General features: G+C 52.2%; 1 protein-coding gene across 2 annotated transcripts; it reads left to right on the top strand.

Moving 5' to 3' along the window:
- Window positions 1-574: 574 nt before the first annotated feature.
- On the top strand, window positions 575-7,547 carry Znf853 (zinc finger protein 853). Of its 2 annotated transcripts, none has more exons than XM_047533345.1 (3): window positions 575-1,274; window positions 1,802-1,919; window positions 4,160-7,547. In XM_047533345.1, the coding sequence occupies exons 1-3, from the start codon at window positions 1,263-1,265 to the stop codon at window positions 6,187-6,189; spliced, it is 2,160 nt and encodes a 719-aa protein (XP_047389301.1). In that variant the 5' UTR covers window positions 575-1,262; the 3' UTR covers window positions 6,190-7,547. The 2 variants fall into 2 exon arrangements, with proteins under 2 accessions (XP_047389301.1, XP_047389302.1); XM_047533346.1 differs by having other exon boundaries at window positions 1,797-1,919.
- Window positions 7,548-13,390: the final 5,843 nt, after the last annotated feature.

The raw sequence follows: 13,390 nt of genomic DNA, 5'->3' as shown, positions 1-13,390 counted from the left end.
ACCCAACACAGTTGAGGAGAGGGACCTGGAGGAGGCAGAGGGTGGGAGAACTAGAAGGGCCTGACCTCCCGGACCTTGGGGCTAGAGAAAGGGAGCAAGGACACAGAGAGGGACTGGCCAGCTCTGCCAGTTCAAAGGGTGGTCCATTGGGTCCATTTGTATTACAGCTGCTTGTCCTAGCCAATTCAGGGCCCAGGAGAAGGGGTCCAAGGTGTGGACCAGGTCCGCCTCTCTGGGGACCTACAGGGGCCAGGATGGGACCTCATCATTAACTGAGCTCATCTAATTAAGTGCTAATTAGCCATGATTTGTACCCTTGCCAGAGGTGTCCTCAGGCCACGCCTGCCCTTCAGGGGGTGGCAGGGGCCTGGCTGGGAGCCCCCTTCCCCCGCATCCATGCAGCGACAGTCGCCAACCGTGGAGCGCGCATACGCGCACCAGGGATGCTGCACAGCGCGCGTTGCGCTCAGCATCATCTGGCCCGGGACGCACACAGGGCCGCGCATCTTGTCCCCCGGCCCGGGTGAGTGGCCGGGCCGGGAAGGGTTAAGCCCACCGAGCTGGTGGCGGCCTAGAGCGGCGGCGGCAGCGGCGGCGGCGGCAGCGGGGGCCGGGGCGCGGGGGGCGCGGCGGGCGGCAGGGGCGGGGGACAGGATGCGGATGCCGGGGGGACTTCCTGTGCCGGCCCCCGCGCCCCCGCCCCGGCCCGGCCAGCTGCCCGCACGGACGCACGCACTGGCGGGCGGGCGAGCGAACGGGGACGCGGCCCGGCCGTGGCGCCCGCCCCCCGCCCCGGCTAGCGCGGCCCTATCCAGGCCGCCCTCGGGCTCTGGGCACCTGTGGCCGGCGGCCGTCCAGGACCAGTGTCGCGCGTCCCCCGCCAACCCAAGACCCCGCCACTCCGCAGGGCCGACCTAGGGCTTCGGCCCTGGCCCTGCTGCGCGCGATGGTCCCGCCGGGCCAGCCTTGAGTCCCGCGCTGAATTCGGGACTCTGCCTCCCGTCCTCGCCCCCGCCGAGAGTCTCCACCAACTTCTGCCCAGGAACTCCACTGTGCCCCTTCTCTTGGCCCAGTGCGACCTCGGCAGCCCTGACAGCGCAGACCCTCCCGAGTGCCCAGAAAGGCCCCGGGGTGGCAAGCGCCTCCCAGGCTCTTTCTGGATGGAGGAGCCTCCGGAAGGAGCTGGCTGAATGCTCTGGCCTTCACCTTGCAGCCTCTGCTGACCACACCTCCCCTAGTGCAGAGGCTGCAGCCAGCAGGAAATGCTGTACCAGGTGAGGCCCAGGGGAGTTCACAGCGGTGTGCCCAGACGCCTCTCTTAGGAGGGTTGGGCTGACTTTGACAGGGCAGAGGGAGCTGAAGGCAACCTGGATGGGGAAGGGAGGCCTGGATGTGGGGCCACCTCTGAGGAGCACAGGCAAGCAGGAAGCCCTGCCATGACTTAGAGTGTTCTGGACACCTGCCTTTCCAGAGAGCTGGTGAGCTCCCAGAGCAATCTGAACACTGGAGGACCTGGAGACCAACAGAAATGGCCATGTTTTGAAGCAGTCAGGGAATGTGACTTGGATAATCTTTTTGCCCAAGAAGACCCCTAATGCTCCTTCTGTGGCTCCAACTCCCTGCCCTTGTGAGTGGCTAATTCCCACAGTTGTGTCTCAGTGAGAAGCAGCCTGATCAGGTGAAGATGGAATCCTGGGAATAGTTAGAAGAAGCTGGCCTGCTAGCTGTTCCGAACAGCAACAGGGTTCAGGAGCTGCTATCACTCCTATCTGAACAGCTTCTTTCCTTTCTCTCAGCACAGCGGGCTCCCGGGGACCCCGGTGTGACCACCAGGATGGAGCTGGGGCCAGCAACAGAGACCTTTGTGTTGGAGCTGCACTGTCTTGAGGATGGGGGTCCCAGGCCTGATGCCCTCTCAGGTGAGTGCTGGAGGCAGAGGCCCCCAGCAGATCCCCAGGTATGCCAGTGCAGAGACACCCTAGGGTAGCCTGCAGCCTGCACTGCTCACACCTGCTAGCTTCCGCTGCCTTGAATAACACCTGCAGGTTTGCCCTGGGATTTTTCTGGGGCAGCTCTATCAGGCTGATCTCTTATTGTCGGGGGGCACCCTGAAAGTACTGATGGCCTCTGCCTTGACTCCCACATGTGTGCTGGCTGGGACCTGCTGCTCAGTTGCCCCAGCAGTCCAGTAGCCTCTACTGTCCTGCAGCTGGCCCTGCACCCTACTCTGATTCCCAGATGGAGTTGAGGAGCAGAAAGACATTCCTTCTCTGCCACTTGTGCCTCAAATGCTGGCTCCCTTCCCTATGGTTTCTCCCCTTGCCCATTTCTCCTGACCTCCACTTCCATATGTTTTTCTTGACCTGATGCTCAGAGGCAAATGTGGTTCCGCTGAATCTGCCAAGAGCTCTCCCTCTGGGACCCATCTGGGTGAGCCTTCTATGGTGGCCATACTCATGAGACTGTTTCCTATTGACTGCTTTAAGGAGCTGAGTAGGGCCTGGGGCAGGGTTGAACAGAGCTGCGAAAAGACAGGGAATTTGAGGTGTTGGATGGGGACAAGTGGACTAAACAGGGACTCTTCTGACTTAAAAATTTAACTGACAAAATCTAGTGTGGTTATGTATGTCAGGCAACACTTAACTACATATTTACTAAAGTGTGTTTGTTTAAAAAGGCCAAAATTGCTGCCCTAGGAAGTCACAGTGGCCAAGTAGCTAAGCTAGAAAGGAGGAGATTCACACAGAGGTGTGATCTGTTGCTTCCAGAGGAGGTGGGAGAAGAGGATGTCTAAAAGACTTTAGTCTCGCTGTAGGGACAGGTTTTCATGGCTATCTTCATCCATCATCTGCGAACCCCCAACTGGTGTGAGTCTCTATGAAAAATGCTCTCATTGATCCACTAGACTAAGCAAGGGTTGATAGAAGTGTTTTTCTAAAAGGAAGCTATATATATGTAAATATCCTTTGTTTTTATTAAATCAGTACATTCCTGAAAAAGTAGCCAGAAAGTAAAATTTTATCAATCAAACCATTGCTTTCCATTTCATGATTGAAAATATGATGCTGTGGGAAGAACAGGCGTTGAAATCAGATCTGAAATGGAGAAAGCTCCTTGACTCACACTTACAAAGAAGAATTAGGATTTTTTTTGATAGCACAACAGTAATATTCAGAATGGGAAGCTGAATGTGGACATTGTGCAGAAGGCAGAATACAGTCAGGGTGTGATTCCCAAGCACGCAGGATTTCCTCTGTGCCTTGCACAACACTGGGGCTCTACATTTATCCCAATTCTCACTGTGTCCCCGAGGGTGTATTTCTTTTTGCAAAAGGGGAAACCGAGGTTCCCAGCAGTTAAGTGATTGGCCAGTCTCTGTGCTGCCTAAGGGCTCTTAGTTCTTTCCATTCCTTTCTATTTCTATTAGGTATTTGGGTGTTTCAAATGGAGCTGGTTATATCCTGGGTATTTCCAATCTGTTGTTACTGTATGGACTAATTCCTAACCTGCAGGGAGAGGGAATTTTCAAGCATCTGCCAGGTTCTAGGGAACGTGCGGGGCTTTGAGCCTGTAGGAAGTTGGACAGCTGCTAACTGGAAGAATTAGGTTCTCAACTGAGGACTTCCCACCTGAAACCTGATAGTCTCTCTGATACTTTCCTAGAAACTACTTGTGGTAGTCATTCCAGGCAGTTTTACAGAAATGCTTTATTATTTATAGAGAAGGCAAGTTTGATTTAAGATGTGACCATCGCTGAGGTCAGAGTCCAGCATGAGCTTGGCCATTGGAATGGCTGCTGCAATGATTTCCACTGGACAGTAAAGCATAAGAGACTCCCCAGGGGATGGTGTTGGGAGCCACATGCACCCTTGCTAATATTGGTGCCTGGATCTAAGCATGGAGCTTGTGTAAAGGGAGGCCCAGAGGAGGTCTAGAGTATAGAAACCAATGGTCACTTGGGCACATCCCCCCTGGCATTTCAGTTTTTGTCATGCTACCATTTTCAATTAATCTAACATTTTTGGGTCCCTGCTGGGAACTTGTTAGCATATCCTTGAGTGATTGTATCTGGGTAGAGTAAAGGGCAGGTCCTGGAGGGCTAGACTAGAGAGCTGCCTATAGATCCTTCTCTCCTAGCTTCCTGCCATTTCCACTACAGGTGGCAGCGGTGGGAGTGAGAGTCAGGAGGAGGAAGAGGCTCAGGAGGGCAGCAGTGGCCAACAACAGCCAACAGTGTCAGCCCCAATAGGGGCCAGTAACATCACTGAAGAAGCCCAGCCAGGACAACAGGAGCTGCTACTGCAACAGCTAGAGCAGCAGCCAAAGCTACAAGAACAACCGCAGCATGAGCAGCCACAACAGCAGCAACCACGGAACCAACTATTAGAACATCAGTCAGAAATGCAACAGCATCAGCAACAGCAAGATGGGCAACAGCAGCTGTCTCAACTACAGCTGGAACTACAGGAAAACCACCAACCCATGCAACACCAAGAACTGAAACCACAACTGCAGGTAATGCAACAACAGGGACAGGTACCAGAACAAGTACAAGAGCAACAGTTACAGCAGCAGGAACAGTTACAGCAGGAAGTGCAAGAGCAACAACTTTTGCAACAGCAGCAGGAACAGTTACAGCAACAAGTACAAGAACAACAGCTGTTACAACAGCAACAGGCACAGTTACAGGAGCAGCAAGTACAAGAGCAACTATTGTTGCAGCAGCAACAGGAACAGTTACAGCAGCAAGTGCAAGAGCAGCAGCTGTTACAGCAGCAACAGGAACAGTTACAGCAGCAAGTACAAGAGCAACAACATTTACAGCAGCAGCAACTGCTACAACAGCAACAACTGTTACAACAGCAGGAACAATTACAGCAGCGGCAGTTCCAACAGCAGCAGGAACAGCTACAGCAGCAGCAACTACTGTTGCTACAGCAGCAGGAACAGTTACAACAGCAATTGTTGCAGCACCAGCAACAGGCACAGTTACAGCAGCAGCTCCTGCAGCAGCAGCAGGCACAGATACAGCAGCAGCTATTGCTGCAGCAGCAGGAACAGTTACAGCAGCAGCAACAGCAGCAGCTATTGCAACAGCATCAGGAACAGCTGCAGCAGCAACAGCCTCCTCCATTGGAGCCAGAGGAGGAGGAAGAGGTGGAACTGGAGCTCATGCCAGTGGACCTGGGGTCGGAGCAGGAGTTGGAGCAGCAGCGGCAGGAGCTAGAGCGGCAGCAGGAACTGGAGAGACAGCAGGAGCAGCGGCAGTTGCAGCTCAAACTGCAGGAGCAGCTACAGCAGCTGGAGCAACAGCTGGAGCAGCAGCAGCTGGAGCAGGAGCAGCTGGAGCAGCAGGAGGTACAGCTGGAGCTGACCCCCGTGGAGCTGGGTGCGCAGCAGCATGAGGTGCAGCTGGAGCTGACCCCTGTGCAGCCTGAACTGCAGCTGGAGCTGGTTCCCGCTGCAGGGGGCAGCGCGGCGGCCGTCCCAGGGGCTCCAGCGGCAGTTGTGGTGGCCCCCCCAGGCTACGTAGTGCTGCAAGAGCTCATGGTGCTGCCCGCTGTGGCCACGTCAACAGTGGTGGCCATCCCAGGCCCCGCGGGCAGCGCGGCGCTCACACCCGCACGGCAGCGGCGGCGACGGCGGGCACGGGACCGTCCGACCATCTGCGGAGAGTGCGGCAAGGGCTTCAGCCGAAGCACGGACCTTGTGAGGCACCAGGCCACGCACACCGGAGAGCGGCCGCACCGCTGCGGGGAGTGCGGCAAGGGCTTCTCACAGCACTCCAACCTGGTGACACACCAGCGTATCCACACCGGTGAGAAGCCCTACGCCTGCTCTTACTGCTCCAAGCGCTTCAGCGAAAGCTCAGCGCTTGTGCAGCACCAGCGCACGCACACCGGTGAGAGGCCCTACGCCTGCGGCGACTGCGGCAAGCGTTTCAGCGTCTCGTCCAATCTGCTTCGTCACAGGCGCACACACTCCGGAGAGCGGCCCTACGTGTGCGAGGACTGCGGTGAGCGCTTCCGCCACAAGGTGCAGATCCGCCGCCACGAGCGCCAGCTGCACGGAGCTGGCCGCTCGCGTGGCCTCGGCCTGCTCCGATCCTCGAGGCCAGCGCCGTCTGCTGGCCCACCACGCGCCCAGCAGGCCTCCGGGGCCGCGGCACCCACCGACAAGGCTTCATGATGCGGGTGCAAACCTCTGTGACAGAAGATAGGAGCCAGGAGCCGGAAGGGATTAGCCTGGAAGCACGGGGCAACCAGGGCGGGGAAGGTCTCTTTCACCAGAGAAGCCCCCACGTGGAGTGGGATGGACACCTCCACCCCACTTCGTGGTCAAGACCCCAGTACGACGTCTCTTGGGGCATCCTGGAATATCCTTGGGAAAGAAAAGACTTCCATCATCCCCCATATTCCCTGAGAAGTGCCAGGTGCACAGATCCACTCCTAGAAACCATCCACAAGAGAACAGCCACTGTGGCTAAAACAGCATGTAGGGAAACCCACCAGCTAGAGGGCTGCCAAAATTTTTCCCCTGGGAAACTTGGACTTAGCAGAAACAAGAACCACCTGAGAAAACTCCCCAGGACACTATAGGATGTTTGACGTGGACTAAACACCAGGGAATAAAATATATTTGGTGAGACACATATGGAAAATAATGGATCCTGGTGAAAATTATTTCAAGGAGAAAAACAGGGAAAAAGTAAATTTACCTGCACTATGAAGAAAACTGATCAAGGCATTGAATTGTCCTCAGTGGCATTTGCCTTGAAAATACTAGCTAGTGGGAAAATCCAATGGGGTGGATAGAATTCTGATGAAAATGCCTGTTTTCATAAACACAGGGTCACAGTGTCTATGGGGTCAATGTGCAAATAAGTGCCAGGAAGTCCTGCTCTGAGTGGAAGGTAAAACCTTCCCCCCTGGGGAACCCAGAATTGGGGCAGGTGTTCAGAGGCAGGTTCTCCATCTCTGCTGCACTGTTCCCAATCCCCCAGAGGCCCCTAATGTCCCCTGGAGTAGGAGCCTGTGGCTGAAGCAGAGGGCATTCTAGGAGGACTCTGGAAGGTCTGGAAGAGGGGTCCCCAGAAAAGATCTCTGGGATAGCCCCACCCAGCCAAGCTGCTCAGATATGCCCCAGAGGTTGACTCCTTGAGACCCAGGAGCAGAGATCTCTTGGATCAGGATAAGGGGAGGTGTGCCTGAGTGGATCCTGCTTCCTGGCCCCAGGGTATGTGAAGAATGTTGGGAACAAGGATTAGGAGGAACTGAAAGGTTATTTACCATGTTTACCAAATCGTCCAGGGCAGGGGCTATATGAGCAGCAGCAATTGCTGATGCCTCATGGGAAGGTGAGCTGGTGGAGGAGGTCACTGGTCACCTCTGGGCTCGAGCCTCTTCCTGGCCAACCTGACTTCCCAAGTGGCTGCTTAGTTCCTGCCCCTCTCTCCCCTCCCTGCTTCTCCTTTACTAACACAGCCTGCCACATTTTACACATGTGTTGGTAAGTGAGAAACAAAACATGAAAAATAAAGTGAAGAAACACAGTGTCCTGTCTTTGTGATTTCACCTCTGGATTTCGAGTCTTCCCACAGGTCTTTATTTCTACAGAAAACTTTCCTGTGTATTCTAGAGCAGGAACTTATTATTCATTCTCATTGTCCAACACTCACCCCAGACCCTTCCTTCCACCTGTGTCCCTTGACCAGAGAATGGATCTACTCAGTAAAACCCTCATGGGAGGGATGGAGACCAGAGGGTAGACTTGGGACTTGGAGGGGCCAGTTTCAGCATTTTGTAAGGACAAGCTGTATGTCAATTCAGCCCAGTTGCAGTGTGGAGTGCTGGGTTGGTGGTGAGCTCACTGTTGGATGGCCACTTGGAGAGCGCTCATGAGACCTGGGGTCCCCTCCCAGCCCTGAGAGCCTTTGATTCTAAGACTCAACCATCCAGATGCTCTCAGAGCCCTTTTCCATTCTTGGGTCCCCCTGGTCCCCAGTTTTCATCTTTAACAGTTCACATCCTCAACTCCTCTTTGGAGATGACCTTTGGGCTGCTGGAGCCCCTTCAACTTACCTGTGCAGAACAGCTAGATGTCCCTTAGAATTGCCTTCCCCTTGGGGGGCCCTTGATCAATTAGGTATGGGGTGGAGGACAAGCCACACTCTTCTGCTTCTGGTCAGGATGGCAGGGAGGAGGGAATCACACTGGAGTTTGCCTGTAGGATCTAATCAAAGGATACCATATTGGGAAAATGGTTATTGTAGGGCCTGGAATTTGTTGGTTTTGATGGAGGAAAATGAGAGGTTTGAGTCCACAGGTATCATCTGAAAGCACAGAGGAACATGCAGAAGGCCTCCACACGATATTTAAAGAAACCTTATGTGCAACCCTGAGTTCAATCCCCAGCAGCATAAAATAGAGAAAGAGAGAAAATCCTTATTTCCTTCAACTAAGGGAAGGCTCCTGAAGACCAGACACAGGGCCTGTTGTAAGAGGTTGCAAGAACAGAGAAACTTCACAGAAGGCTGGACTAGACTTGCATCAGGGCCCTGGTGTGCAAACAGTGTGATCCTTTGACTTGTTTGAGGCTATCTGGGGCATGTGACTGAGGTCAGTGAGTCCTGCAATTCCCCAAACCCTCTGGGCCTGCAGAACTGGACATTTTCCCTTGCATTTCTGTCTCTTGCTTTGTGTGAAGACCTTGCAGAGGTCTCATTGAGCAGCTGCCTTTCAGGGTGATGCTTGCATTCCTTACGGCCTGCCCCACTGCTCTTCCTGGCCACGATACCTATAACAGGTTTCTAGCTTCAGTGTGGTCTGGCTTGGGGAGGACCAATTCCGTAAAGGGAGAGACAAGATTTTCCACCAAGGAGCTGTAAGACCTGGCTGTTATATACCTACAGGAACTAGGAGAGCATTCCCCAATGGATTCTCCCTCATGAAGGAACTAAGGAATGTGCAGGGGAGAGGCACTGGCCTCATCAGGAGACTCAGCAGGGCTATTCCCTATAGATAGGCCAGGGATGACACTGGAGGTGCTGTCATGGAGCTGGACTCCCTCACATCAATGGGTACAGCAGAATCTTGGGCTAGCAGGGGGCCAGCTGTAGTACTTAACCACCAGGGGAAAGATGGATGTGACTAATGAAGTGGGAAGTTAAGGTTGGTATGGCAACAGGAGGCCCAGATGCAATGGGGATGTCTGTGGTGGTGAGTAGTGACCATGGTGTTACCAGGGGCAGGAGAGATGGTCAGTCAACTAGGGTATTGCTTTATTTACATATCCCACGAAAAAGGTCAAGTGGTCCGTTTCCCCAAGGGAGAGTCATGATCTCTGAGCTCTTTCCCAGTTTTTAGATCTGAGTCAGTTCTTGAATCCAGAGAAGCCAGGTCCCTGAGGAAGGACTTTATGATTTCACTGCATATACTATATGTGGACAGTAATGATTTTCTCAGCCCTCTTCCAAATGGATCTAGAGCCACTTACCCAAGTAAAATTCATCAAGGAGATGGGATCCCCAGATCTGTCTATCAGGCACCCTGACCTCACCAGGGTGAAGGTCTGAGTCACTCCCTCAGACCAGCCCCCTAAACCCAGCAGAACTGCCAAAGGTAAGGCATCTAGAACGAGGTTATGGGGGAAATGAGGAATGTCAGTTATGACCTCAGGGCCATCTACAGCAGCAGCAGGGACTAGAGCAAACAGACTGCCCCTTCTTTGATATGTGTTCCCCATGTGGAGTGGAATTAAATGAGATTGAGTGGTTCTATGTGAGGCAAACTGGTCTGGAGCCAATGCTGATTCTCAGCCCACATCTTTTTGGATGAATCCTCTGGATGTGTGCATGCCCCCCACGCTGGACCTGGCTTCAGGGGGCTCAGCTCCTAGCAGCCAACAGCAGCAGCTCTTCTCCACATGTAACACCAGAAGTGCCTGAGAGTAGACCTCCTTGCAGCAGCCTGAGCAGACATGGAGTGTGGGCATGGGGAAGCCAGCTACCTCGCCTGAACTCAGGACAACGAAGGTATTACTTCCACTCTGGTACAGGAGCAGGTTACCTTGGCAAGACTGCCTGAGCCTCTCACCCCTGTATCCCCCTCTCTCACTACCCTTCCCTGGCTGCATTATCTTGATTGATCACTTGCAGAAATGGTCTCTTAAGAACTACTTTTGGAGAATGTGCCTTAAGATGGGGTAGATGGGCAAAGTCTAGTCTTAGGAGGGAACGAAAATCCTGGCTTGCTGTGGGCAAAGGACAGGCTAGCTCCAGGTATGGAAGGCTTTCACTGAAGAGTCCCCAGTGGGAGAGGGAGACACAGACAAATAATCATGGGGCATGGAGCAACTGATGGTCTTGGGGAGTCAGGGAGCCTCCTAGGAGAATCTAGACTGATCAGAGGCATTTGCAGGGGAGAACTTAGGGATTGGAGAGGAGACAGAAATCTCACTGTGTGCCAAGGCTCAGAACCAGAGAAGAACCTGGAGTGGTTAAAGACAGTGCGTGTTTTTGGACAGTTGGGAGATGGGCTCTGGGAGAGAGGGAACAGAATGAGGGGTGAGCTAAGCAGGGGCTAGGTTTGTGGTATATCCCATACTTTGCTCATTTGCATATTATTTGTATTATATTCATTTTTGCTACTGCTGACTTAATTATTTTCCTTAAATGATTGATATTGTCACTTAGTCTACCCCCCCCCTTTTTTTGAGTCAGTGTCTTGCTTACTTGCTCAGCACCTCATTAAGGTGCTGAGGCTGGCTTTGAACTTGCATTCCTCCTGCCTCAGCCTCCCGAGTTACTGGGATTACAGATGTGCACCACCATGCCCAGTGATATTGTTCTAAACAGATATGTTTAAAATAAAAACTGTGTTTCACCATTGTAGAGGGAGGGACAGTGAGGTAACTTTGCAGAGGGGTGTCAACATGGCTAAGCCAACCATGTTTCCCAGAATTCCCTTTTAGAGTTCTGGTTAAGATCAGTCACACTGGGATGCTTGCTTTGGGCACAGAGAATACCGCTGGTTATGGAAGAAGACAGTAATAAATGTCAGCTATGATCATGTGACCAGTTGCAGAAATGAGGACTGTAACGGTTGAGTACTTCATCTTATTTTTATATGAATCAATTGTTCATGTTTTAATCAATTTTTATCTTTCTCCCATTTCCCAAACATATAACATAAAATGCACTAATCATGGCTAACTTTACTTTTATTTATTTATTTATTTTTGTACTGGGGTTTCACTATGTTGCCCAGGCTGGCCTCAAACTCCTGGACTCAAGCAATCCTCCTGACTCAGCCTTCCAAATAGGTGGAACTATAGGCATATGGTTCCATACTTGATCAACTTTACATTTCAGTATTTAAGTTAAAGAAAATTTATTTGAGTTGGGTACGGTGGTCCACACCTGTAATCCTACCATCTTGGGAGACTGAGGCAGGAGGATAGCAAGGTCTAGACCAGCCGCCGCAAATTAGTGAGACCCTGTCTCAAAATAAAAATAACCCCATCTGGGGATGTAGCTCAGTGGTAAAGTGTCCCTGGGTTCAATCCTCAGTACCAAAAAATATTTTTTTTAGTTTAAGGGGGAGTGTATCTTAGTTAGAAGAGGGATGATATCACCCAATGATACACAAAGGAGCTTTGTATTTCCTTATGGGAAAGAATCTATGTGGTTTGGGTCACATGAAGGTGGGTTGTACCATGTTAGGTGGGCCATTGTCTTTATTTGGAAATTAAGCATGATTTATTACTTTGTTTTCAAAGACTTTTTTTTTTCTTTTTTTTTTTTTTTTGGCAGTACTGGGAATTGAAGCCAGGGATGCTCTACCACAGAGCGACATCCTCAGCCCTTAATTTATTTTGACACAAAGTCTCACTAAATTTCCTAGGCTGGTCTCAAATTGCGATCCTCCTGGCAGAGCCTCCTGAGTAGCTGGGATTACAGGCGAACACCTGCGTTGTTTCCAACATATATTGGATTTACGAGTGATTGCCTTGTGCTCCATTTCCATCAAAATTTTCTACCTTTTACTTTAAAAATCCCCTGTTGCTGGGCATGAGCCCAGGAATTTGAGTCCAGCCTGGGCAATATAGAGCCCATCTTAAAAAAAAAAAAAAAGACAAGCAACTATGTGGTGAGTTCCACGGAAAGAGTAATCTGATGGCCCTGAATGATTAGAGAGCACGCACCTGACTCTACCTCCCAGTGAGATGACATACACATTCCTCATGTCTAAGCCTCTGTCTTCAAGAGCTGGTGTTGGATTTTCACTGGAAAAAAAAAAACAAAAAATGCCAGAAACTTACAAGGTTTCGGCAGTGTCCTGGCTCCTGCAGATCCCACCTCAGGGCAGTGCCACTGGGGGCTCCGCTCGGAAAGGCCCTTCCTCTGTCCTGGAAGTTTGCACAGATGGCTTCTTCTCATTTTCTCTCCCAGACACCTGGACCCAAAGCAGCCAGGTGCTTCCAGTCAGAGAAGCCATGACGCTGACTTCAGGGTGGCAATATTTTCCTTACTCACATGGATGAAATCCCAGAGACTCTCAGCCAGGAGCCATCTTGGAGTCACTCCTTTTCCATCTTCTCTGCTCAGCTGCTAAACGTGGGCAAGTCCCAGGGTCCATCCTGTGTATGTTCCTTCCCAAGTCACACCCTGACCCCAGTCACCTCCGTTCTTCTTACAGCCTCTTTAAATACCATCCATTTGTCCAAAACTCCTAGCTTTCTGTCTCTAGTGGGATGCCTCCCCAGGTCTTCTCAGCATCTCTCTCATTTCTTTTTGGCATCTCTACTCCGACAGCATCTTAGTATAAGTAGGTCTATTCTCTATACTCTGTCCCCAAGGTGACTCCTGAGTCCTGAAGCCCAGCCAGGTTGTGAAATGGGAAGTCCCAGTGAGTCAGGCCCCGCCCACGTGTCCCCTGCCTGAGCCAGCCCCTCCTTCTTCACCCTGGCCTCCCACTTTGCTCTTGCCTTCTGACCACATCCCAGCCCCCAGTTCTTTCCACCTCCACCTCCCATCCCCTTTAGCAGTCTGGGGAGCAGGGACAGGAACTGGTGATCATCTTCCCTACTCCAGAGGAACGGGAGCTGCCTCCAGTGAGCCATGTCTCATCCACCTTTGCCTAGAATAACTGTCACAGGCAGATCCTTCATGGGGCCATGGAGTAGCCCAGTCTAGCACCTGGGCTGCCTGCCCTTCCCATCTGCCCTGCCAGTCTTGTCCCAGGACTGAGCTGCATCCTGGGCCCTTGTCCATGTGGCCCACTCTTCCAGGTCACTGAGTCTGACCTAGATTCCTTTGTCAGGAGAATCCCAGGACGCAGACACATATTACTGGCAGAGAAGTCAGAGGGAGAGAGGGACAAGAGCTGGC

Source organism: Sciurus carolinensis, chromosome 18, assembly GCF_902686445.1.
Source record: "Sciurus carolinensis chromosome 18, mSciCar1.2, whole genome shotgun sequence".
Taxonomy (NCBI): domain Eukaryota; kingdom Metazoa; phylum Chordata; class Mammalia; order Rodentia; family Sciuridae; genus Sciurus; species Sciurus carolinensis.
The sequence above is the reverse complement of the archived record's forward strand: the minus strand, read 5'-3'. Positions and strand labels throughout refer to the sequence as shown.

Coding starts and splice junctions, on each gene's coding strand:
- Znf853 (XM_047533345.1), top strand. Junction 1,920..4,159: donor CAGGCCTGATGCCCTCTCAG/GTGAGTGCTGGA, acceptor TTTCCACTACAG/GTGGCAGCGGTGGGAGTGAG.